Source organism: Ambystoma mexicanum, chromosome 1q (assembly GCF_040938575.1).
Source record: "Ambystoma mexicanum isolate Mex_15411 chromosome 1q, UKY_AmexF1_1, whole genome shotgun sequence".
NCBI lineage: Eukaryota > Metazoa > Chordata > Amphibia > Caudata > Ambystomatidae > Ambystoma > Ambystoma mexicanum.
In genome coordinates, this window is record NC_090922.1 from 609,202,126 (window position 1) to 609,215,474 (window position 13,349).

The 13,349-nt window shown below is 46.0% G+C and overlaps 1 protein-coding gene across 1 annotated transcript in view; it reads left to right on the top strand.

Annotated features, from left to right (window-relative positions):
- Positions 1–13,349, top strand: part of BRINP2 (BMP/retinoic acid inducible neural specific 2) — a 541,560-nt gene that overhangs the window by 448,827 nt on the left and 79,384 nt on the right. The window contains exon 5 of the mRNA XM_069641149.1: positions 5,824–5,929. Within this exon, the coding sequence (XP_069497250.1) occupies positions 5,824–5,929 (106 nt within the window). The remainder of the gene's footprint in view (positions 1–5,823; positions 5,930–13,349) is intronic.

The following is a 13,349-nucleotide window of genomic DNA, read 5'->3' on the forward strand; positions in this document are numbered from 1 at the left end:
TTGAGGGACACTCATTCACTGACCCTTAGTGTCCCAAAGAAAGTGAGCGCAAAAGCTGCTCTAAACAACTTAGGGCCCGATTCATGGAATTATCTGCACAGTAAATAGGGACTTTGCACGCCAATCCACGTGCAAAATCCTGTTTCTCGATTCATGGAATCGATTGCGCAGGACTTTTTCGTATTTTGCGGGGACTTCACGCAGGCTCAGCATGTCTCTGCATACAGGCAATCAATCGCCCTGCGTGTGACACCTTGCAGAGCGTGGGTGTGGCCTGTGCAGAGACCAGAGTAAGGGGTGAAACAAGGAAAATGTGGAGGAACCTCGGAAAATGTGGGATTTACAAAGAACGGGCCACAGGCAGTCCATCGCATGCCCACAAATGCACAGAACAAAATGCATTCATGGATCTGACCGCGCAAGCTCTCATCGGGGGACGGCCCATGCAAAGCCCTCAATGTATCCGCCACCCGAAAGCAGGCGTACAGACACTTGTGCATAGGAATCACCTCTGCTCGGTGAGATTGCATATTGAATTTAGGGGTGAGTGGACGCAGACAGGGTTCAGAACTAACGCGCATATGCAGTGTAGCAGGGTACATGAACGGTTTACGGGGGTTCACACACAGATTTTCTGGAGTTTTACCAGAGTTACTGAAATTTGTGTGCATGTTGTTGAGTTGCCGGTAATAGTTACAGGGCTCCCACGCAGTGACCCCGAGGTGCAGACCTCGTAGCAGGGGACCGCACACACTGTTTCAAGGGTGTATGTGTTTAAGGCCAAGGAGCACACAAAACTAGCTGTATCTGGCTCTTTCTGCTTTGCGCGGGGGCGTGTCGGGGACATTCCAGACCCAACTTGCGTATACGATGACTTTGCGCAGAATTCCATAAATATGCAGAGCATGCACTAAAACTTCTGCGCACAGGCTTGTGCAGAGGCATTCTCGATACGTGGCCTTTGCGGGATCTCTCCGTTCTTTTCCAGAAATCAGGGCCTTCTCGTAACCGTCCTTACAGATGGACTTTAGTGAGTCTAGCAGCGCCCTCAGCTTGCCAAAGTCAATAGGGTGTCTTTTTGTCCTCTTTGTGCTACTCTAGCCCAGCCCAGCCCTTCTTGGCTATATGTATGTAATGCTCTTTCATTGGATCTCCCCTTCCTGCCAGCTTGTGATTAATTGATATGGCATATGGCAGTCAGGTGAGTGTCAACCCATCCCTTTTTTCTGTTGTTCAAAAGGGCCCAGCCAGGGAAAGTTCTCACAAGTTCATCCACTTGTGGGGGCCACCAGTCCTTGCACATAGTGCGTCAACCTTTCCCAGCATGCCTTGTATCTTTTTGCTATAGTAGATGGAAGAGCCATGTCAATAAGTGTGCGCTTCCCAACCATGCCCCGAAGATCCTGCTTGAATGCCATCATCGGCGCTCTCGCTTCGGAGACCATCATTCTGAAGTTCGCCCACTGCAAACGCGAAAGTGGGTCCACTGCGCTAAAGTTTCTTCCTCCTTCTAGCGCCTCTGCAGCTTTGTTCCTATTGTTCTTCCCGTTGTGCCGTATTTACCACTGCCTGTGGGGCCGTATTTACCACTGCCTGTGGGGCCGTATTTACCACTGCCTGTGGGGCCGTATTTACCACTGCCTGTGGGGCCGTATTTACCACTGCCTGTGGGGCCGTATTTACCACTACCTGTGGGGCCGTATTTACCACTGCCTGTGGGGCCGTATTTAAAGCTTCCCACCGCAGCTCCCATTGGTTGCTTCTTTCTCATTTGAAAAAAATGAGGCCAATCCCAGCATTTGCTCCCTGGGTGCCGCCATCTTACAAAAGACTTTTGGCGCACTCGGTCCTCAGTGTTTGTGGGCTTTCACTCCTTCCTCCATTCGCCTTCCCTCCCGGGGCCCATGTTCAGCATGCAGCCTCATTAAGGTCTGTCTTTGGCTTCACCCTCAGGCCCCGCCAATCTTGAGCTCTGATCTGCAACCACCTGATCCAGCCCACCACTGCAGGTGTCATTGTCATTTATTAGTCTTTGTCGCCCGCAGCCCCATACATAAGGCCAGTAATTCTGGTTGCCCATATCCTATGAGAGGAGCACAATTTGCACTAGGAGGCAAAGGAAATGGAATGCAGTGCACCTGGTGAACGTGGGAACGAGTACGCCCGATCTTCCGTGCTCTTGGCCCCTTAATGAACACGTTACTCACTTGGCAAAGTGAAGACATCATCATTTTGTAAGTAGTATACAAAACCTTGTCTCAAAATGAAACAATTAGAAGAAAAGGTCTCTTCGCTGCCCCATCCATGCCCTTTTTTGCATTATTTTTAAGGCTTCCAGTTTTCTGTTTTTACTTATTTTACACATAAATACAGCCGGAAATCAATCTGCATTCTGTCTATATGTATTTATAAAAATTAAAAAAAACGGAAAACCAGGTCTTTCTGTGTGGTTCTCTGTCATGTCATTCATACATCACAGGCCAATCACATTGCAGAATGGCAGCATGGGGAGGGTAAAAGGTGTATAAGAAATTGCATTAAGGTTCTTCAACTTGCTCACAGCATATATTGTAAGGCAGCAGCAGTCATAGGAGCAACTGTTTGTTGTTATGGAAAACATGGAGCTAGCATTTCTTTCCTATATTATAGAATAAATGCAGAAAAGTACTGTTTGCAAATTATCTTTTTTTATGACAAAAAAACAAAGGTGGATAAATACATTAAAAAGTCCCAAAAATAAATATGGATAAATACAGACGGAAATGGCAGAACAATAAATACCATAAAACTGAAGGCCTTAATTATTTTTCAGAAATGTTCATTTGGTGTGAACCGGGAAGCCTTCATTCCCGTTCAGCCCGTCCATCGTTAAAGTGTCCTACCATAACCACCTACCACAAATAACTCACTCAGTTCCCTTTGCCCTTTTCTTCTTGAAAACACTCAAAGCAACCACTCCTAGTATTTACCCAACTCAATGTACTCATTAATCCACCAGGAAAGGATGCAAGGGGGAATCTGCCTTCCTAAAACTGGAACCATGCACACGAAGATGTTCCACACACCTCCAGAGAATTCAGAGAAGCGTGTGCAGTGTGCGGCTGCACACATGGAGTGAATCCACGTCATTATCAGGAGTACATGTTTTCTCTTCTGTCACACATTGCTAACCTGCATACAAGGTAACAGCTAGGGAGAACCTGAAAACAAGCGATACCAATAAACCACTGCCCACATTTGTCACCTGGCACCACCTGTACATTTCTGCTCAATATGAAGAAAAAGAGCTTTCTGTTGATGGCCTGCAAGTGTTATCATTGAGCTCGTGCCATTTGCATTCATGCATTCATGATGGGCACTTGTAGACTTATTTTTCACATGGACAACTACAAAGCCACCTACCTGTAGTCATTATTTCAGTTGGGCATGAAGCTTGTTTTGCATGAAGTGAGGAGAATTGAAGCCTCATAAAAAATAAAAAAAAATAACACACACTGCTTTGTCCGTCTGGTGAGCAGTCATTGAGGATATAGATAGAGAGTTCAAAGGCAGGATTATTTTATGCACGCCACAAAGGCTCTCTTCGAGCACGCAGCAGGGACCAGCCTGATTGATGGCAGTCGCCTGTCCTTCCTCCATCAATGCAGATGGATCTCTTCAAAATGAACATTTCTAGAAGCTTGGACCCATCCAGGATCCGTAAAGCATACAGAGCAGGGGCAAGGAAACAAAGCCAGCGGACCGCTCTGCATTTCAATGCAAAATGCGCGTGGACTGAACATTTGAAAATGCTGCACTGCTTTTTTGCTCATTCCTTTTATGATGCACACTTGGGCGCATATTCGTTTTTTTTTTCCTGAGCAATAATCTTTCTTGGTGCGCTGGGATGAAAAACAGGCTTTAAATAAATGGTTGAAAACTTTCATTTGCTTGCCGCTCAGTCTGGCATTCTCCCAATTCACTTTGAGAGGTGTCCAGCTGTCTAGCCCCCACTATGCCATGTCTTTGTAGGCTCTCCAGAGATAGTGCCCACTTTGCCACACTGCTCACCGATGGCCTGTGCCTCAGCTCTGCCTGAAGGAACATCCTTAAGCCAGCCAGGATCAGCAATATTGCCAACTAGGCTGATCACCGCTCTCAAGATCAACCACCTCTAGAGGGCAGAAGAAGGGATCGGCGTCTGTGGAAATCAAATGTTTGGCACCTCCTTATTGGTCTCGCCTCTAGGGGGTGGGGAACATGAGATGGTGTTACCAAGGCTTTTTCACCCATTTCAACGAGAGGAATAGGGAGGTTTTCACACGGGAGATTGAATAAGATTCAAATTAATTGAATTGTATTCCATTAATTTTGCCTCAAATATATGTGGGGGCTGGGTGAAGCTGAATAACTAATGTGGGAGGGGGGCTGCCGGTTGTCTCCCCCCGCATATATTTGTGGGAAAATCTACCACCAAAAACAAATACATAGATGTAATCGAATTTGATGTAATCTTTTTGACCAAATCACATAGAACCGAACGAGAAGGGGTCGTGGGATGATGATCCACCGCTATGCCATGCAGCTACTGTGACTCCCTTTGGTGGCACTGATTCTGAGTGCCTAGGTATGTCCATGTGCTTGGGCTTTGGAGGTTTGGCGAGGCTCCACTGGATCTAGGGAGAGTGGGTTGAGCACTATGTGCCCATTCGATCCTTGTGGAAGCTTGGATCAGGTGTGACCTATGGTGACACTGACGGCAGATGGAGTTATAAGTACTTCAAATGAGTAGAAACTGGTCTGAGACTGCACCTAGTCACCACTCACAGAACTGGCACTGTTCTGCCATCATTCACTAGCACTGGAGTAGTGACCTGACCACATTTCCAGATCCAACAATAGTCCACACTGGTCCCTCTGCTGCATCTGGCTGGAAAAGGGGGGAGTTCCATCACAACGCAATGGGGTGTAAGCCGCATTGCGTGTAGGTCTCCTACTATGTATTCCTTTCCACTGTACTAGGCTGTCAAAATCTCTGTGATGCACCTTATTATGCTAAATCCTGATAACGCTTACTATCCCACACTCCGATGCATGTCATGATGTAATTACTGTGCTATTTCAAACTATGCTGCAGTGAACTGGTTTGCGGTGCGGAAACAAGCACTGACCCAATAATGTTGATTGGTGCAATGTTTCCAACCTAAGCTAGGTTGGATATATATATGCAAATCTAATTTAAAACTAACACCTCTCTCAACTTTAAATCTTCTATGACAATTGGCACTTATGCTACTCTATAATAGCAACACCCACTTGCCTTCCTGTCTTCACAAAACATGCATCACACATACCAAGCACTCACTTCATCTCTGAACACGGTCACGCAATCTTCCAAACTCACCATAGACCTAACCTAAGCTCCCCACAGGTAACAGCCTCCAACTTGATGAACTCCAACACCAGCAAACCCTAAGACATCCGTGTAAAAGCAAGCACACAGCCTGACTGCCTCAATTGATTGACTAGAAACCTCAACTCTGTTCCGCCGGTTCCTACCAACGTACCCATAGGGCCACCTTGTGCTTGCAGGACCCCACACATCATGAAGTCACACACATGGCAAGCTACACTGTAGCATAGCAATGTCCGCTAGCATACCCTACCGTGTGCTTTGACTGCACTCCCTTATCCACCACTACCACCTTGTAAGTTTCCTTCGTGCATTCGGGAGAGGTGGTCGGTCTGATGTTTATTAAAGTGCCTTAGGGGCATGCAGAGAATTGATATCCTTCATTTTGTTTCTGTGCACCATCCCTAATGTTGATACCTTTTGTTTCCAAGGTAACAGAGACCCGGACAGGCCCTCTCGGATGTAGCAATTATGACAACTTGGACTCTGTGAGTTCTGTTCTGGTGGACAGTCCCGAGAACAAAGTGCAACTATTAGGTAAGACTCTCTCTGCTCATATTCCTTCCCCCCACCTCCATTCCTGGAGTCACCACAATCATATCTCAAATGTTATTTGTTGCTGTGTGATTCCATGTATTAGACTTATCATGTGGGAAAGTGGTGGCATAGCAGAGTGGATTTCGCACCACAGAGGTTCCCATTGACAAAAGAAAGTAAGGAGAATGTTCGCCCTTGTAAATGTCCTGCCTACGGTGGCCATCAAAGCCGGGTGAAAAAGAAGCAATGGGCCAAAAGTCCCTAGGACTTTGGGACGACTGACTGAGGAAGGGGCAGTCCTTTGTGCAAAACCCCTCGCATCAGGAACCCAGACTTTTCAATGGTGTATCCTCCCTGTAAGAAAGAAACAAATGCCCGGGAACTCAAACTCCAAAATAAATAATAAAATATCAAATCCTAAATTGGATAAGGAGCTGCCCAAAGTTTGCAAAAGACCGTCCCCCACGTTCGTCCCTCCCCGGGACTTTGCCAGGAAAATGAACAGATAATAAACATAAACAATGTTCAGCCACTCTCAATTTTCAGCATTTAATAAGCATAAGTTATAAACTGTTTAGCAGTTAAACTTATATTCAATCTTGGTAATTTGTCATTTAAGTTGTTGAAAAACATTTATTACGTAACCCAGGAACATTGTGCTCCCTTACAGGAGACACATGCACAAAGATGATTATATTCAGATCTAAGGAAGTTTCCTTTTTAAATGTATTGGTACGCGAGACTGATTCCCAACTAACTTTCAATGTGACATATTGATGTACCAAATTAATTTTAAAACCCCCACACCAACTCCTCGTTAATGATGTGTCCCTTTGGCTTCAAGGTGCAAAGGGATATGATACATGTGGACTCTCACTGTGAGAGCCACCATTTCCTGTCTCTCCTATCTCAGATTCTCTCGCATGAGCAATCCCTTCATCGCGCACATGCAATTGTGCAAAGAACACCAGCACAGGATAACTTTGATAGCCTTGAAGTGTTGTAGAATCCTCAGTTTTATAGGTAGATTTTTGAGCCAATGTATATCAATGAGCAAGGGCATGGTGTGGCGCACGTGGCACTCGTTGCTTGACGATCAATCTTGCCGTTGCTGTACCATGATCTCAGTGTGGGTCTCCCATGCGTGCAGTGCCCACAATGGTTCAGTTTGGCCAGATTTACACGTGTGGCATCTCCAAAAACCTCTGATGTTCCATTGATGTGCTGTCCATCCACAATGTGTTGTTTGTGTGCCACGTGGTAAAAGGCTACGGGCCAGTATATTCCTCAATGGGGATTATTCAGCACATGCTACTCCTGCTTTGTCTCCCAATCTCTTGGCAGTGACCTAGTATCATTTCTTTTAAATTGGCTAATGTTTGCTATTTCCTTTTCCTTTTTGACCAGTCTGATGGATATATGAGGTGATGCATCTCATTGGCCAAGTCTGGGCCTGGTCTACATCATCTGTAGCTTGTGTTCTGGAGTGAAATGTCAACGCGTCCTCTCTTGATCGTCGCAAAGCTTTGTTAAAAGCAGTGTTCATAGTTTTCATGGAATACCCTCTTCACTCAAAGCACCCAGCAATACTTCTAACTTCCTCTAAATATATATGCTTTTTACGGGTATTAAGCTACACCCTGAGGAGTTGCCCATGAGGAATATTAATATTCATGGTTGGTGGGTGGGTATTGGCTGCATGTAGCACCGTTGGGGCTAGCTGACTTAAAAAAGAATCTGCTTCCTAGCAGACTATCAGTCACCTGTAGGGTTATATCCAGGAAATCTGTTTCTGTGCCATTGAGTGGGAAGTACATTTCAAATGTACATCATTATCATTCAAGATGTCAATGCATCACAGCAATGCTGTTTCTATGCCGTTCCAGATGGTAAACAGGTCATCAATCAAATGAGTCCATTTCATAATCAGCACATTCATCCTTTTGGTAGACCCATGGCAACTCCTAGCACCTGCCCATAGCCTGATTAGCATACATTGGGTAAAGCCGAGCCCACAGCTGCTCCCTTTTAGGAACAGATGAGACAGCATCATCCACTACAAGCAATGGGCACATTTGCACCACAAACTGGTACCTTTTGAAAAGAGAGTTGCGCTTATGCACACATGTTTACAAGCACTGTTGGAACAACAGATCTCATGGCCTCCAGACAACTAGTTTCCCTCTCTTTGCGCCAGCCCACCAATACTGGGGCTTTTGAGGGTGTTACAAAATATCACAAAGGGAGTTGAAAAAGGTATCCGCAGAAATAATCGAAACCAACATTACCTAATGAGAAATTACAGAATGTTTTTGATCGAATTCATTAGGGATTTTTGTACATGTGTATTAACATATAGATGTAGGTGGGGTAAGGCAATAGGTAAAGGTAGGAGGATGTGGGGGGTCTCCGCCCGCATTGCAAAAAAAAATATTTGACTAAAATAAATTTGGTAATTTCTCATTAGGTATTTTATTTTCAATCATATCATGTTAATCCGTTGAAAAGGGAGTCTATTGAATTGCAAGCGTGGTGTAATGGTAAAAAAGTACATCTCCTTTACTGGTGAACGTTTCACTTTTCCCTATAACTTTTGAATCCCTTTCACTAGCAGGCCATCTTACTTAAGCAAAGGTTTGATAGCAAGTCCCATATATTATCTTATATCTGCAAGAATGTGAAGGAGGTTGCAACACCTTGTCTCACACCTCGTGGTTCACAAGTTGGCATTGTGACAGCTGACTATGGATCTAATGTTATAGCGGCCCTGAGGATAGGTGACAGAATCATGCACCTGTCCTGCTTTGCCCATGTCTTCCATCTTGTGGTGACCTGCTTCATAATCCATTAGATAAGATGGTAAGTGGTACCAAGAAGATATGTGCCCACTTTAGCTGCTCACAAGTTACTTGAAAAATGTTGGATTTGTGCCACTATCACCCTTACAACCAGGTGAAAACCGCAATGCCAGCCAGAACAGCCACTCTCGAAGTCATAATACTGCATTAACAACATCCTCTACATAGGATTACTTTATGTTGCCTTCAGTCTGGTTAATCCCAACACTGGATTCAGTGGTTGTTCTTCCTCAATGTGTTTGGCTCTGCCAACCAGCAGAGCCATTCTCTATGTCTAAATACTGGGCTCACAAATGGGTAGCTCTTCCTTTAGTTATTTCCCTCTACCTACCATTGGAGCCCGTTCTGCATTTTTTCAGGACTCTCCCGGTTTTCCATGTCTCCCATTTTACTGCCATCGTGCTCGGTCACACACAAGAATTTAGGGCGACTCTGGAGCATGTGCTTCCCCATGTGGACTAACACTGCCACAGGTTCCAGCTCCCCCCACTGACAGATTGTGGCCAATGCAGGCAATATGATTTATTTATTTATTATTATTATTTATCTCTTTCTCCTTTGCTCCGCACTTTTCACTTCTCCCCCCTTCCATGCACTTTTCCCCTCCCCCTCTCCCATGCACTTGCGTGTTCTCAATGTCACTGGGCCTAGTAAGATCGTTGTTTTGTTCTTCCCTGTTCCTCTCCCTTGCCTTGTCGTGCTCTGAAACACGTGTGCACGAGAGGCAATAGAAATAAAATATCAATTCGATTAAATTCAATATGTCCCCGAATTCCTCATCACACTGCCTCTCCTGTCCTGCCAAAGTGGAACTGCGCCCTGAACTACCTCGTTGAACAGGAGGCTGGAATGCTAGTGGCGTTAAAGCAGATTTTCCAGATGATGACACAACTGGGCGAGGCTGTGCTGGTCCAGATATGAGGGTTGGGAACATGGTTTGATGGGTCCAGAGCTGGGGATGGCTGAGGACTGTTTACCAGAGCATGACCAGCAAGAATCTGGAATATTAGAAGACGCTCCACTGCCATCAACACTGGAAAGTGTGCTGCCATAGTGCGGTCTGTGGCACATGGCATGAGCTCCATGTACACATCAATGTGCCACAGCCCACAGTGTTTGCATATCTATGCCGTGTGCAAGGTGTTTGTAGTTGTGTTATACCACATATCTGTCTTATGGCAGGGGAACAAGTTTATATGCATTCCTCCCCCTTGACAGTTTTACCCTAGGCCAAGTTAAGTAGTCCACAGCTCTGGCTAGGTGGGCATTGGATGATTTCTGACTTGCCTTTACCTTCACACTAAAAGACTGAATCTGCCCTCTGCTAGTGCAGACAGTAGTGCAGTGGCCCCACTCTCCACCTGAGCCCCCAGCTGGGGGACCATCTATGGGTAGTCCACCTGTTGTTCACTGGTCTTCTGCAGAACCATTAACTCCTGTTCTCCCCTCTACCTGTCACCCCTGTGCAGCTCTGTGGCAGCCTCTGACTGCGGCTTCTGGGCACCCCTGTATCCCCAGTAACTCCAAAGTCAATGTACTCGTTCACAGCAATGGGGCATGGCAGAGGTGGAGTACTTGAAGAAACAACGAGACCCAGAGGAGGGCAGTGGAGCTGAGTTAGATTGGGGACAATAGTTGAATGAATTATCTTCCTCCCCGGATCTAAAACCCCCCTGAGAGAGTGGATACTGGCAAGGCAGAAGGGGTTCTGTTGGGAAGCTGGTGGCTGGTAGGGGGCTTTAGGAATGGTATGCTTAGGATTTTGGGTGATGGGAAGAGGGTAAAAATGGGGTGAGAGTCAGGGCGGATTTAAGGGAGACAGTCAATAGCCGGATACTGGAGGGCAATGGTCTGTTATGTTGGAAGACTATTGGAATTAATGTGTTTGACTGTACTGTTTTGACATGGTATGTTGACATTTGGAAAACATGAATAAAACAAAGTTTTTGAAAAATGCACTCATTCAGATTCGGCAGGTAATCACTAAGAGATCCTGTTTTACTCCAACCCCCGTACATCCTCCATGCATGCACCTCACTAGCTCGTTCTGTCACGCAGTTTGACCCAAGGTTTCCCTGCCTCGACATGACCAAAAGGACCAGTTTCTTCCACCTTGATCTCTTCCTTTCCCCTTCAGTCTCTCTCCCCACATTAACCAATGTCTTCCCCTCCTCACACTCTGTCTCAACTTCCGTCTTCATCTCCTCAAGCTCCCCGTACCATTCTACCTTTCTCGATTTCTGGCATAGTGGTTTGGGAGTAGTCCACCTCCTCATCTCATCCCCTCGGCACTCTCTCCAAATAAAATAACATGTTGCCTAAGGTGGCAATGTGCAAAACACAAAACAAGTGACTAAGACAGACAGAGGCGTTCATGCAAGGTTCACAAAATAGGAAAGAGTTCTCGCAGCACACAAACAGAAGGGAGGGTGACCGATGGAATTAGGTGGTATTAGGAAGCCTTTTTAAAAAAACATGTTTTGCATGTCACTCACAATAGGAAAAAAGAGCAGGGGAACGTATAATTGGAACTTTTATTGTATTTTACTTTTTTCTAATAAAATAGAAAAAGGGAAGATTAGAGAAGGATCCAGCCTAAAAACACACACAGACTGACCGAAGGCGACAGTACAGTGGACAAGAACCACCAAAAACACCAGAAACTACAAGCAGAAAAAAAGGGTCCACACAGGAAATCAATGACTGCCACAAACAACTAACAAACTCCCACACAACTCTCCTGCGTTTCCCAAAAGCCCTCTAACCCCATCCAAAACCACCTTTTTGTGAGACTGTCCTGTCAACTCAGGGCTTGACAACCAAGCAAAACCAGCAAAGGAAGCAGGGAGCAAACTTTTCTTTAGAACGGCTCAGGATCTCTGAGTGGACTGTGAAACTACCCTCTCAAGTCTCGAGCCTCCTGATTGGATGGTGGGACTGAAGTGACCTGGCTTGAATCCAGACAGGGTTTGCCCCCAGAGAAAACCCATTGGAATCGAGCGGGGTAGGTTAAACCCAACCAGAAAGGTGCAGCCTTCCTCAAGACACATTTATTTGTTTGTTTGTTTATTTTATTTTATATCATACATGTGGGCAAGATAGAAAAACCTATTGACTGTGCATTGCTTGCTTGCATTTAAAAACCTTAAACAAAACCACATCAACTAATGTTTCTTGTTGATGTTTGCATGCGAGTTTACAAAGCTGCAAACAAGGGCAACCGCAGATATCGCTTAGAAATTGCCCCGCTGGCATCTTATCTTCAGCAGGCTGCAGTTGTCATTCATAGCACCTTCATCACGATTTCGCTCACACTTTGGAATCTTGTTACGGGGAGGATTTCAATCCAGGCTGACCAATGGCTGCCCTTGTCAGTTTCACTTGTTCCTGCAATTCCTCCACGGCCTGGCCTCCTGACCAGGGATTACGGTAATCAATACCTATAGGATGCAGGCTCTGTGTTTACAGACACTTTGCTGATCGGCAATCTCATTAGCCATCGTTTACAGCATTCCACCAATCAATAGCGTGTGCATATGACTTCCGCGCCCAGCCACTCGGGCAAAATCACTCCGCTGTCAGGGTGGGCGTGCCACACTCACTGCCACACGGTCAATAGATGAGCCAGAAAGGCGGTGGGAAGCGGCAGGTGGTAAAAGCAGAGCTTTGAGACAGGAGAGGTATGCCACGCAGCAAGAAACAGGCAGAAACAGGAGGAACAAGAGGGGGCAAGGGTGAGAAAACAACCCAGAAACAGAGGAAACCGAAAGAAGGGGGAGGCAAGAGACGCTTAAGAAGGGAGAAAGAGGACGTACAATCTGAAATCCAGAGAGAAAAAGACACTTTTAAAACAAGGCATACATTACAAACTATAGTACAACATAAAAAGTAGTTATGCGCTATAACACAGTGCAACAGTAATAGGTCTTATACTTAAAGAAAAACAGTTATAGTCACCTGTTGTGTCCCCTGCTTACCTCCTTCTCCCTACTTGACAAAATACTCAACGTCGCTGCTCACACCCTTCACAATCTTCCCCTCTCTTTTGCCCCTACCCTAAAGTGCCCCCATGCCAGCTGGCTCTATATGCGAATCCAGTCCTTATTCACCCTGCTACTTCTCAGCTCCAAATCTTTGCATGGGTTCACATCCCCTCATCTGGGAGACACTATGCACCCTCCTCCACACAGCACCTGCCAACCCGCTCCAGCGCCCTACCCAGTCTCTCTCTTCCGTGACCACTCTATGCATACTGTCGCTTTTGCTCCTTCTCCCTCCTCATCTGCACTATTGGAAACTCCCGACTTGCAAGTCGGGAGCTCCAGTGTCATCCACCTTTTCAAATCCTCGCAAACGTCACCTCGTAAGGCGTCCTTAGTATCACATTTCGCATTTGGGCCCATTTCCTTTCTCCCGAGCACCAAACTCCTCTGTCTATTGCAACCTTATCCAGCCTTCTAGTCAGGGGAGTTGCTAGGTCTGGAAAAGACCCGGGGCTGCGCTGATGTCGGAACTGTTGGGACTGGGGGCTAGCTAGTCTTTTGGCTGTAGCTCCTGAGATT